The sequence below is a fragment of the Chlorocebus sabaeus genome, chromosome 11 (assembly GCF_047675955.1).
Source record: "Chlorocebus sabaeus isolate Y175 chromosome 11, mChlSab1.0.hap1, whole genome shotgun sequence".
In the NCBI taxonomy this organism is placed as follows: Eukaryota; Metazoa; Chordata; class Mammalia; order Primates; family Cercopithecidae; genus Chlorocebus; species Chlorocebus sabaeus.
Window position 1 is genome coordinate 63,733,461 of NC_132914.1, and position 14,403 is coordinate 63,747,863.

The following is a 14,403-nucleotide window of genomic DNA, read 5'->3' on the forward strand; positions in this document are numbered from 1 at the left end:
TGTCTAACTAATACATGTACATGACCTCAGAGAAACTCATCACACAAAGAGAGATCGCCTCCCCTGACAGAGTTCGGTCAGTTTTCCCTATTTTTAAAATATGCTAAAATTAAAGGGATAATTTTCTCCCTAAAGGACATGCTTCATTTTAGAAGTATCATATACAATCCGAAAAGGAGGGAATTTTAACCAACTTCCCATCAATTTAGTAAATATCTCAGAATGCTAAGATCAAAATCTTCACAGATAATGGCTTCACAGCAGCATGCTGGCTTTATGTCTACTATGAGAATGCTGGGAAGTAATCTTTGGAAAATTTGTAATTGTCAACGGGACTACTGGGTTGGATGTGATTAACAACGGAAATGATCAACTTTCCTTTTCAGATAGTGATTTTACTGTAACCACTTTAAATTGGTTAAACTATTTTTATTTATAGCATTTTTGTTGTGTATTTATGGTTACATCGATGAAAAAAGTAGTGATGATAAATTTTGAAATCTTTTAAGAGAATTTACCAGGTCCAGAGATAGAATAGTAGAGCTGGAAGGACCTCTAAGATGATATGGTCTGGTCTCCTCATGTTATGAGTTAGGAGTAGTGGCCCAAAGATTTTTTTAAAAACCCTTCTGATTCTATCACAATGGATATTACCTAAAATATCATCAATTTGGCCCTTAGAGAAAACGTAAATATTAAATTATTTGTCCATGTTACTCCTACTTGGAATCAACTGCTCATCACCATGGTACCTAATACAACACTAAGCTTCTAGAAGGAGCTCCTGAATTACATTTTACAGTATTTTGTATTCTTACATTTGTGTTACTCAGGAATTTGAAAGTGGTTATGAATACCTCTAATATAGTTTGGATGTCACTTCCAAATCTCATGTTGAAATGTAATTTGCAGTGCTGGAGGTGGGGCCTGGTGGGAGGTGTTTGGGTCATGGGGGCAGATTCCTCATGGCTTGGTGCTGTCTTCACTATAGTGTGTTCTCATAAGATTTGGCTGTTTAAAATTATGTGGTATTCTCTCCTTCTCTCTCTCTTGCTTACACTCTTGTCCTGTGATGTGCCTGCTTCCACTTCACCTTCTGCCATGAGTAAAAGCTCACTGCGGCCTTCCAAGAAGCCAAGTATATGCTGACACCATGCTTGTACAGCCTTCAGAACTGTGGGCCAATTAAACCTCTCTTCTTTATAAATTACCCAGTCTCAGGTATTTCTTTATAGCAATGCAAGAATGGCCTAACATAGTCTACACTAAAATCAGACTATCCAAATTACTTTAGAGGCCCAGAAATGAACAATTAATATATTAGGAATTGTTACATGAAGTTAGACAGGCATGAGCAGGGCAGGAGAGGGCTCTGCTCCTCACCCACCAGGAATGTCAGGTGATTATCAGGTGATGGTTTGGCAGTTATCACACTGCTGCTCTAAAAACGATAATTCAGCAGCCAGTGCACCAGGGAGAGACAATCTCCTGACGGTCCACAGCTGTCACAATGAAATGTTAACTGAATGCAGACACCAGTGAAAGGCAACTTCCCAAACAGATGAAAATACTTGAAATTGGTAATTGGCTTTCAACAGGGTCTCAGGAATTGGGTGAGTGAACCGGGCATGTGTATTAAGAGACAAAATGGTGGAGTATGACTTTTGGGGGCATTCCACCAGAAAAGGGAAGAAACCTTCAGACGGGCATGCGTACAACTTCCTAAACACACTGCACATGCTCACTTCCCAAGCATAAGGAGGGCACATGCAGGCAGCCCACCGTAAGGGAGAAATCGTGGGAAAGGGGTGCAAGATGCTGGAGGTGCACCAGCATATCAAGCCCCAGGGTCAAGGTTAAATGCCTGCTTGGGTCTCTTCCAAGTGTACTTTCCTTTCTTTCCTATTCTAAAGCTTTTTAAAATAAACTTCCACTCCTGCTCTGAAAGCTTGCCTTGGTCTCTTTTTCTGCCTTATGCCCCTCAGTTGAATTCTTTCTTCTGAGGAGGCAAGAATCAAGGTTGCTGCAGACCCATATGAATTCGCCACTGGTAACTCGGATACCTTCTACCCCTAACAGAATGAGTTGTCAGGATACACATGTGCCCCCCAAGCTGAAAGAAACAATCAGAGTGTGGTGAACAGGAGGCTGCAGGCCCAGGAGAGAAAAGCCTGGGGGAGCCTACAGTGGCTATGAAGAGAGAGACTGGGACTCCGCCAGAAACTTCCCATTCCTCCCAAATACCTGTTCCGGGAAATGTGAGGTTAGAAAGAGAAGACTGTTGACCACTTGGAACAGGAACTTCTCATAGGGATCTTCTTTTTGAGAGTCTATACAAATTAGGCTGTCTTGGAGCTAGGTTGGCTGAAACAAAAAGGTCATTGTGTAGAGCGGGAATCACAAACCCAAGTGCCTGAGGGACAGGCATGATGGTGACTTGCTATAAGGCTGTACTGTCAGGGACATGATTTGGACAAACTGGCACGAACATCCCCATCAAGAGGGGCAGTCTGAGAGTCAACTCAAGCTAAGGGTTACATGCAGGAATGTTGACCCGGTGATGTCAAATTACTAAGAGTAACCCAATATTTAGATTTATTCTAAATACAAAGTCTCTCTTTTTAGGTGTTGAAAACAAATTCCAACTTCCCAAAAACATTGTGAAGGTTGAAAAATACATGTTTCACAGTCATGCCCTCCAGTTTGTTGCCTCTTGTAGAGGGTGTAAAAAATGGGGATTAATGTGTGTGGAAGTTGTAGGAAGAAGCATAAGCTTCCAGTTACACAGAAAAGATGACAACAAACTATTCTATTATTTAGATTTATCAGATAGAAAGCCTTTAAAGCTGAATTAGATATGGACTCATTCTTTGGTCTAGTGACTTGAATCTCATTTAGGTCTCTAAGTGGGTGTCGGATGGTAATAAGATGCATTTGTAATCATATGTACCTGTAGTGCTCAGGTAGATGGTGTAGGTAATCACAGTGCTCTTTTCCTTTAAACTTCAAAATCCTTCAAGCCTCAACAATCTTCAAACTGCAAAATCCTTCTCAATGCAGTGTTTCAGATGGCCACCATCAGTTAATCAGAGATGACATAAAAAAATAGAAGATTATTGACTCCCCCCGGCCTAGATGAGCCTCATATATAATGTATATAGTTTTGCGATACTTTATCATTTATTTGTTCAAGAATATCCAGAGAAAGATGATATAATATGCTGTAGTCAAATATAGAGATTAGAAAAAAATCTCAAAAGCTACTTATTCATTTGTTTGAAAAATATTATTGAGAATGTCCTTTATGCCAAGCACATTGCTAGGCACTGGAGTTGCTCTAGCTGATAACCTCTAAACAATTGGTTAGACTTCCAACTACTGGCATTTCTTTTCTAGTCTGTTCCTGTCTCTTCATCTTGATTTTGGTGTACAGTCCCATGATAGGCAGAATTTCTGGATTTATCCCCCAAAGATTCCATGCCCTAAACCCCAGATTCTGTTAGTATGATGATACAATATATAACTTCAATGACTGTGTTATGTCATTTGACCTAGTGAACCTTAAAAGGGGAGATTATCTGGGTGGTCCCAAGGTCATCAAATGAGTCCTTAAAAGTAGAGGACTTTCTCCAACTAGTAGTATGAGAGGAAGGCACTGGAGAAAGTCAGAGATATGTGAAATATGAGGACTCAATGCACCATTGCTGGCTTGAAGATGGAGAGGCCATGTGAGAAGAAATGTGGGTGGTTTCTAGGAACAGCGAATGGTTCTGGAGAGCAGCCAGCAAGGAAATGAGGACCTTGGACTGACTCCAAGGAATTGACTCTGCCAACAACCTGTGTTAGTTTGGAAGGGATTATTTCCCAGACCTTACAGATAAGAGCTTAGCCTGCTGACATCTTGACCTAGGCCTTGTGAGATCCTAAGCAAAAAAACTCATCCACGCCTGCCTGGATTTCTAACTTTTATAAAACTGTAAATCACTACCTTTGTGGCATTTTGCTACAATGTAATAGAAAAATAATACAGTAATGGTGGGAGGGGTTGGTGTAGGGAACCCAAGAGCAACATCTATCTAAATATTAGAGAATGATTTTTTATCTTCTTTCAAGCTTCTGTGTCTAATTCTTTAAAAAAATTCCAAAAAGTAACCCAAAATTTTGTTGGAATGTATAGCTTGTATCTACCAATTTTGGCATTTATTTTGGATTCAGTAGCCAGGATTAGTTTGTAACACATAACTGAAAAAGGGCTTGTATACACAATATATAAGGAAATCTTATAAACCAATAAGAACAGAATTATCCAATAGAAAGAAAATGGATCAAAACACTTGAGCAGACATTTCACAAAAATATCCATATGGCCAATATTGAAAGGTACTCAACATTCTTATTCATCTGGGATATAGACATTAAAACCACAATGATATATTATTATATTCTTTTCAGAATGGTTAAAATGAAAAAGACTGACAATACCAAGTACTGGTGAGGATGTGAAGGATGTGAAACTGTTAGTGGGAGTGTAAATTGGTGCAGCCACTTAGGAAACACTCATTGGCAGTATCTACCAAAGCATGTAACTGACATGTAACTTAAGGCCTAGCAATTCCACTCCTAGGTATAATCTGATGAAAATGCATACATATGTTTGAAAAGACAAATATTAGAATGTTCACAATGGTATTATTTATAGGAGTGGCAAGCTGAAAAATACCCAAATGATAATCAATAAGGAAGTATTCAAAGTGTGATCTAGTCACACAATGGAATACTATACAACAATTAAAAAGAACGAACTATTGCTATAGGCAACAATATGATGCAATCTCACAAACAAAATTTGGGCAAAAGAACCCGGCTACCAAATAAATACACTGTATGATTTCATTTATATAAAGTTTAAAGTCCAGCAAAATGAATCTCTGGTTTAGGAAATCAAGACGGGGGTTACATATGGAGAAGGGATGGGAGAAAGCACAATAGGGCTTTTGGTGATGATAATTATGTTTCATTTCTTGACCTCAATGGAGAACACACAAATGAAAATTTAATAAGTTGTACTAAGATTTCAGTGCTTTTCTCTTTGCGTGTTGTACTATAACACAAAAGTAAATTCTAAAGCATACTCTATTCTAATTTAGTAACATAAAAGTAACTAAAAATTCCTACCCTTTCCTAAACTAGGGTAACTCTCTTCTCACCCACTAGTTTTATCTCCAGAAACATAGTAAGTGGCTCTGAGTTTGAATATGTAAAAGGGAATGAGGAAGGTGCGAGCCAGAGTATTCTGCAAAAATTAACCTTTTTTTCTCTAGAAAACAGAGAACATATAAGAAAATCCAATTTTTATCTTAAAATACCACTGTCATTTAAAACTTACAGACTTCTTTTATGTAGGAAACCCTATGAACGTCCCTTTAATGACATTTTCCATGAAAAGAAAGTTAAGCTGGTAACCCACAAGGAAGCTTGTGTGTCGTGTTACAAATACTTTAGCAGCCCTTGGAAAACTGTTTCCAGTTCACTGAGATCACCTGTAAGAAACTGATAAAGTATGGGCCGGCGTGGTGGCTCATGCCTGTAATCCCAGCCCTTTGGGAGGCCAAGGCAGGTCGATCACAAGGTCAGGAGATGGAGACCATCCTGGCCAACACGGTGAAACCCCGTCTCTACTAAAAATACAAAAAATTAGCTGGGCGTGGTGGCGGGCGCCTGTGGTCCCAGCTACTCAGGAGGCTGAGGCAGGAGAATGGCGTGAACCCAGGAGGTGGAGCTTGCAGTGAGCCAAGATCAGGCCACTGCACTCCAGCCTGGGCTACAGAGCGAGACTCCGTCTCAAAAAAAGAAAACAAAAGAAACAAACGAAAGAAATCGATAAAGTATGAATAGTGACTGACTAACTCTTGCGACTGTTGGAAGTTTTATATCTTGATATCTCCCCAAAATAAAATACAAAATATAGCCAAGATACAGTTGTGATAATGCCAATAAACCTGTAGTTTTTCACTGTAAGGGAGTTAATAATCTCTTCTGAAGACTCATAGCAGTCTTGATAAAAAGGAATTATTTGAAAATTGCTATTTTATGTTTGCTCGAGATTAAATGCATATAAGTAAGGACTGCCCATGTAGCTGCTGGGCAAAGATATAATACCATAGGGCATTCCTTCCTTTCTTTTTTTTTATTTTAAAGAGGGATCTTGCTCTCTCGCCCATTGTGGAGTGCAGTGGTGTGATCATAACTCATGGCAGCCTCAAACTCCTGAGCTGACGCAATCCTCCAACCTCTGCATCCTCAGTGTCTAAGACTACAGGTGGTGCTACCATGCCTAGGTAACACTGTTGGGCATTTCTAAGGAAATGATAAAACTTTTCTCAGTATCCTTGGTTTTGCATGCTAGCATAATCTAGGTGATCAAAAAGAAAGGTTTGAAGCTGAGCAAAGACAGTTACAGCTAAAGGGAAAGACAGAGATTTACAGGAATTCAGAAAAATATCATAGGTAGATTAGGAGGTGTTGTGATTGAAAGATCCGTGATGTCATTGTGCAATGTAAGATAAAATCATGTAGTAACTTCATTTTAAACCTACAGCATAAACACTGATGTTCTGCTACATTCTACACATATCACTTAATGATGATGATTCATAAGAACAGCTAATCTATGGGTGAACACATTGTTCAATTCACAGTTGTCTTTAAGTGCCTTCTATGTATGTGTGAGGGCTCCACATTAGATGTTATGCAAATACTCAGATAAAGATGATTGGTTAGTGTCCCCACAGAGTCTGTAGAAACTAGTGGCACAGTAGAAAAATACATAGATTATTAAGGTAAATTAAAATGTAAATACTTTCAAGAGTCACCAGGAAAGTATTACAGAGAGTGCTCCTTCCTCTCTCAAAAGGAAAAATAAGAGATTGAATAATCCAAATAAGAACAGGATGAATGAGGGAGATGGATTTGACCTGGGCCAGTACTATAGTTTTGCAAAGTTTGTGCATAGGAATACTAGATATTGGGCACAACAGTGGGAAAGCTCAGGGCATTTGGGAAAAATATTTTAGTTATTGTTCCATCTTTATTATCAACTACAATAGTTTGTTGGTTACATTTGAAAGCTATTAAGATCACTGTAGACATTAACTGTCTCTCGTTATAATTACTCTACAGTGAGCCTTGTTTTCTTCAGCCAGCAAGAATTTCATGTTCACTGACTGTCATCTGTAGTTCTTCCCAGGGAAGGAAGTTATAAAATAGACAAATATTAGAGAATCATGTAATTTTAAAAATCTAGAGCAAGTTACAAGTCAGTACAGATTTGGCACAATCTTCTACACCTCTTGACTCTATAACACCTGCCCAAGGATTGGTGTTCAGAACGATGTTCTTGGGATAGTTGTGTGCTCCTCTACCGAAGACTCAAGTACCTAACTTAATATCTATTCTCAGGAACATATTTTAGAAATATTTTAGCAAAGGTCTAAGCAAAATAAGTATTCTGATGAACTTTTAGAACATATAATGATCCAGAACATGTCATTTCCAAATATGCTTTCTAACAACAATTCAATGTTGTCACAGAGTGAACCAACAGCTTCATCTTAATCCAGTGTAATGGGAGACTTGAGGTTCATTTTAGAGAAGTGGAGCATGAAAAGAGCCAATTTAATTTCTTGGTATTCACTAACAGTTTGGTTAAGGCGAGCACTTTACATGTATTCACTCCCTTCATCTTTTCATCAGCCCTATGAAGAAATACTACCATCATCCCTACTTTAGAGATGGAAAAGTTGGAGCTTGGAGAGGTTAAATATTGCCCAAGGTCAACAGAGAGCCAAAATCCAAAACCAAGTTTGTCTTACTTTAAAAGGCACTGTATTTTACTACAGTCATTGCTTTCAGAACTTTTTTCCTTAGAAGTTCATGCTTTCCAAAGACATGGAATCAACCCAACTGCCCATCAATGACAGACTGGATAAAGAAAATGTGATACATATACACTATGGAATACTATGCAGCCATAAAAAGGAATGAGATCATGTCCTTTGATGGAACATGGATGGAGCTGGAAGCCATTCTCCTCAGCAAACTAATGCAGGAACAGAAAATCAACACTGCATGTTCTCACTTATAAGTGAGAACTGAATGATGAGAACATGTGGACACATGGAGGGGAACAACACACACCGGGACCTGTCGGGGGAGCAGGGGAAGGGAGAGCATCAGGAAGAATAGCTAATGGATGCTGGGCTTAATATCTAGGTGATGGGTTGATCCGTGCAGCAAACCACCATGGCACACGTTTACCTATGTAACAAACCTGCACATCCTGCACATTTACCCCTGAACTTAAAAGTTGAAGAAGAAAAAAAAAAGATACTCATGCTTTCCTTATACTTTTATGTTACTTTTCCAACCACAGGGCTCTCAGACCCAATTATTTGGTAATATAGTTCAACAATATTGAAGTGTAGGTTTTCCCCATATGCATTTTAAATAATTTGTTCACAATTTATTGAGCACATATGATGTGCCAAGCACCACATATGCATTAATCCTTTTGCTCCTCATAGCAACTTGTGAGTGTGGTAGTGTAATTGCCACCATTTTACACAGGAAAAATCTGGCCTCCATGACTCCACGCTTGGCCTTGGATCACTGTCTCCATCAGTGCATTGGCCACATTCCTGATGTAACTACGGGATGGTCTCAGAGCTCAGTCCCTGGGCCTCTCTCTTCTCTGCCTAAACTCTCTCCCCTACGTGTCTCATCCAGCCTTGCAATATAAGTGATGACGACTTAAACAGTTATATCTTCTGCTCTGACCTGTGTACTGAACTCCACCTAAAATACTCAACTTTCAACTCATACCTCCACTTACATGATGGACAGACATCTCAAACTTAGCATATCTAAAATTGAACTCTTAATTTTTCTTCAAATTATTTTTCTCAGTCTTCCTTATTTCAAAAAATTGTCCTTAAAATGTCAACACAGACTAAATTAAACTTTAGTTAATAAAATTGACAGTTTCAATAGCTTTCCTAAACAGAGCACTGAATTTGCTAATATTTATCATTTGAGATTTCCTGAAAAAATATATCTGATTCCAGGGTTGAGGTATTGATATCTATATTGTACACACACCACACTTTCTAAGAAATAATGTGTGTACTTGTAGTAATATGTAAATAAATCAAAGTATTATTCATGAAAGTAAAGCCAAAGCCATAAGCATGTCTTCCTGGCAACGAAAAGGTGCTCCACATTGTTATTCATCCAGGAAGTGTACATCAAACTTAAAATGAGATGCCACCACACGCTGATCAGAACGGTTAGAATGAAACAGGCAGAGAATACTGATATGGTTTGGCTGTACCCCCATCCAAATCTCATCTTGAATTGTAGCTCTCATAATTCCCACGTGTTGTGGGAGGGGCATGGTGGGAGGTAATTGAATCATGGTGGTAGGTCTTTCCCATGCTATTCTCGTGATAGTGAATAAGTCTCATGAGATCTGATGGTTTTATAAAGGGGAGTTTCCCTGCACAGTTCTCTTCTCCTGTCTGCCACCATGTGAAACGTTCCTTTCACCTTCTGCCATGATTGTGAGGCCTCTTTCTTCTGTAAATTGCCTAGTCTTGAGTATGTCTTTATCAGCAGCATGAAAATGGACTAATACAAATACCAAGCACTAGTGAGGATGTGAAGCAAAGGAAACTCTCATATACTATTAGTGGGACTATAATATTTAACATTTAATTGCGTCTTAAAATGGCACCTATTATTTTCTTTGTCAATCCCACATCATCTACTTTGGGGAATTGCCATTTCTCTGGCTCATTCTGTTTGGGCCATTCAACATATGTTCTTGCCTTCCATATCACAGTTGTAGGGTGCACTATATCCCTAGACACAGTGCTTAGTGTAGTGATCCGCAATTGCCCCAAGCTAAGTCATTAAGAATCTTTTAAAGGAGATCAGTCTTGTTTCTTTTTCTGGCATCACAAACTCTCAAAATAGTGTAGACTTTTGGGTGGTAGGGCCATCTTGCTGTGACAGAGGAGAGCCTTTCTCAGGCAAGGAGAACTGAGAGACAAAACTCCTATGACATTATTAAACTTGTTTCTAAAGCCAGGATATATCTTGGGCTTTTTACTTTCCCTCCTTAGGCTAGTTGATATAGTTTGGCTCTGTGTTCCCACCCAAATCTCATCTTGAATTGTAATCCCACATGTTGATGGCGGGACCTGGTGGGAGGTGATTGGATCATGGGGACAGTTTTCCCCCATGCTGTTCTCATGATAGTGAGTTCTCACAAGATCTGATGGTTTAAAAGTGTGTGGTGGTTCATCTCTCTCTCGCCACCATGTAAGATGTGCCTTGCTTCTCTATGATTGCAAGTTTCCTGAGGCCTCCCCAGCCATGCAGAACTGTGGGTCAATTAAACCTTTTTTCTTTATAAATTACCCAGTCTCAGGTAGTTCTTTAGAGCAGTGTGAAAACAGACTAATATAGAAAATTGATATTGAGGGAAATAGGGCACTGCTATAAAGATACTTGAAAATATGGAAGTGACTTTGGAACTGGATAATGGGCAGAGATTGGAACAGTTTGGAGGGCTCAGAAGAAGATAGAAGATATGGGAAAGTTTGGAACTTCCTAGAGACTTGTTGAATGGTTTTGACCAAAATGCTATATTGATATCTACATATACTACTGAACTATTGTTCCTTATCTAAGTTTGTAACTGAAATTGTTGTATCTATTTAGCTTTATCTAAGAGTGACAGAAAGCTATCACAATAGAAGTCCATAAATAACTTTGAAGGGAAATAAGCTACTGAGAAAAGTTTTTATGAAAAACAGATGACTAATGCCTTTAATATATAAATAGTTAGTACAAGCCAATAAACAAAAAACTAAAAGCATCTCCAATAGAAAAAATGAATAAAGGACACAAATGACAATAGAAAATGAAGATGACCATATGAAAAAATACTTACCTGCACTAGAAATTTTTTGAGTTGAATTAAAATGTAATGCAATGTTTACCTAACAAATAAGATATATTAAAAATAATATTCAATATTGACAAACTCTGATGAGATGTACACTTAAGGCATTGCTGGTAGTAATATAAAATAGTGCAACTTTTCTGGAAGACAATTGGAATTATGTTTCAAATATATTTAACACATTGTCTCAATGAAATGAGAAATACAGACAAACATTTAGGTAGAAAGATATTCTTTTTAGTTATTTATAATAACAGTCTACTGGGAAATGGTTAAGTAAATATAAAATTTATTTTTGGGTATAATATGAAGTAGGAATTTAATTTTCCCTAAGTGGTTAATTGTTCTAGCATTGTTTACTGATTAGTTGAACATTTCTTCACTGATGTTTGACTATACCTCTGGTTCCATATGGACAGTGGTCTGTTTCAGGCATTTTATCCTCTTCTACTGGTCTCTTTATCATCCCATGTTAATATTAGACAGACTTAAGGCCACAATTTTAGAATGAGTCTTGATATTGGGTAGAACAATCTTCTCTGTCTTCAGATTGTTTCAAAAATATTTTGACAATTTTTCCTTGCTCCCTTTTCTAACTTCATGTACATTTAAAAAACAGCTTATTCAGGTAACCTCAAAGATGCTTTTTTTGAGATTTTAAATAGAATTAAATTTGTGGATACATTTGAGAGAAATGACATCTTTTAGCTATTAAAGTTTCCCCTCCAAGATCATAATATAGGTCTTTATGTATTTAAGTATTCTTTTATGCATCTGTATATGCATATGTATATCTATATCTATAATGGGTTCATACAACTTTTATAAGGTTTATTCCTTATAGGAACCTTGTAATTGTATTGCTATTATAAAGGACACCTTAAAATTTTAACTTTCTGTTTTGGCTGATATACAGAAAGGCAACTGATTTTTGTATAATCAGCTTATATTCAGCAACCTTGAGGAACTCTTAAAATGAGTTTCCTTCCTGATAGTCCACTTTCTCCTACATTAAGGAGCTGACTGGGAATTCTAGGGTGTGAAAACTGTCAGGTTTCATTCAGAATGTGAGAGTGAGTTGGAAAGAAGGCAAACAGGTAGGGTCACCCCATTCCCTCCTGACCCTGGCAATGGTGAAACTTGGAGGGCTTTTCCCTTAAATAGTATCTATCCCAGTGGAGGAGACCTTGTCTCTCTGATGTGGAATGCTGCAGCCTTACAGAGAAGATTGTCTTCAGTCTGGGAGCTGGTTCCTTCTAAGCCTTTGGGTTTTAACTCTTACCTCTTCACTGACTGCCCTATTTAAATCACCCGCCAACCCTCACCTGTGCCTGCCCTTATCCCCTATTACAGAATACTGTTCTTGTCCTTTACAGCAATGATCACATTTTATGAATTTATTTGTTTGGTAATATCCTTGTTTACTGTCTGTTCTTCCTATCCATTGCAAGCTTCATAAGGTCAGGGACCAGGTCTATTTTGTTCATCTTTTTCCTGGTCCCTGCCATTTAGTTCAATAAATGTTTGTAGACTGAACAAAGGAGTTAGATGTCAAATATCTGCTTCAATTTTTAATGTTAACAATCCACTTGTCTCATCATTTAAAATATACCTTACTTATGCAATCTGATTTTATCTTCATAATTGCCTTTAAAATAGGGATGCTAGTCCCCATTTGACAAATAAGGCACAGGGAAATCAAATCATATGCTCCAAATTAATATCTAGAAATTAGTAGAGTTGAAAACGGAACCCAAATCATCTAACTCAACACCGGATTAAAAAAACTATAACAAAAATAAGACAGAAAGAACAGAGGGAATGAAGGATGGAAAGAAAAAAGGAGAGAGGGAAAAAGGAAGGTGGAAAGTAAGGGAGGGAATATTCATTTATGAACTTTCCACATCAAGGGTATACCACATCATTTATCCTTCTAAAAACTCCTTAAGTTTCATACTTTCCCATTAGGAAACCTCATACTCTCCAGACATTTCAGGCCAGCAAACAGATTAAGAATACTCTCGTACAACATTGTTATAGAGGAGTCATACAGAGTGAGAAATAAAGGAGTATGTAGTTATAGAATAAGTCTCTTTTTCTCAGCTACATTTCACAACATAAAACTAGATGGTAAAGCCAGGTCACCTAATGGGGTCTGATAATTGTAAGGTTTACTCACAGCATGATTTAAGTTTCAATTTCAAGTTCCAATTCATTCTCTCATAATTTTTCTGCTTTAGTCAACATTACACAAGATGTTGGCTCTCTTACCATTTAAAAGCTACATGAGAATATCTTGCCAGTTTTACTATAGGTATGAATGTAAAAATAGTTTCTTTCTAGTAGAATCATAATTTAAAAAAAGAAAACTGCACTCAAGTTTTTATTTTAATCAATGATCCTACATCTCCTTTATTTTTCTTATCCCTAAATCTGATGGTGAAATAAATGGTCATTTCTATTATTTTGATCAGCTGACTTCACACTGCGAAGTTACAAGAAGGAAAGGAATCACCTATGGCTATCAGTCTCTATGTAATAAAAAAAAAAAAAGAGTACCAGTCCTTACGTTAACAATACTATTTTTGTGATTTGGAGGGGAAAAAACACTTTGCTGCCAAAGGGTAATCCACATAGAAGAGCTGATTGCTAGGTGACACACTGACAGAGTGAGACTTTATTATGGAACCTATTGACCTGAGAACTCTACATCACTATCAAGTACAGCCACTCAAACAGAGTAACTTGATATAGTATTTATGAATTCTTCCTGAACTCAAACAGAGTAACATGATATAGTATTTATGAATTCTGTCTCTTCCAGGAGGGCATAACAATACATACTTAATCCCAAATCAGGGACAGATAGTGATGTTCTGGTGCTTAGAGATCACACCCTCAGGACTCCAACATACCCATTACTGAGACATCATATTCTATCAGCAACGTTGCTTCTTGTCCACATTGTTTAAGAATACTCATGGCTTCAGCATGCGTGGTTCCAAGAAGCCGAATTCCATCCACACTGAGCAACCTGTCACCAGGTTTGATCGTGCCCTCTCTGAAGGGAGAATAAAGGAATAGTCTTTATTAATTTACCACAAAGGGGCTTAGTATTAATAGTCACTTAGCCAAATTCGTTCTCTCACACATATTCTGCCATCCATCCCATCTGCAATCTTTTAAAGCATCAAGTGTGACAGTAAGAGTATAAAGAAGTAACCCTGAATAGAAAATTGCTGTAATATAAAAATCAGTATTGAGAAAATAACTACACATTAGCAAAAAACCTAGTTACCCACAGGTAATTCTTGAAGCACAAAAGTAAGAAGGGCATATTTTCCCTTTTCTACGTTTTTGCCTGAATGTCTAAAATG

At 37.7% G+C, this 14,403-nt stretch overlaps 1 protein-coding gene across 12 annotated transcripts in view; it reads right to left on the reverse strand.

The window, feature by feature from the left end:
- Window positions 1-14,403, reverse strand: part of GRIP1 (glutamate receptor interacting protein 1) — a 723,532-nt gene that overhangs the window by 148,672 nt on the left and 560,457 nt on the right. For all 12 annotated transcript variants that reach the window (XM_037987743.2, XM_037987719.2, XM_008003935.3 and 9 more), the window contains one exon: window positions 13,942-14,087. In XM_037987743.2, coding sequence (XP_037843671.2) covers window positions 13,942-14,087 — 146 coding nt within the window. The remainder of the gene's footprint in view (window positions 1-13,941; window positions 14,088-14,403) is intronic.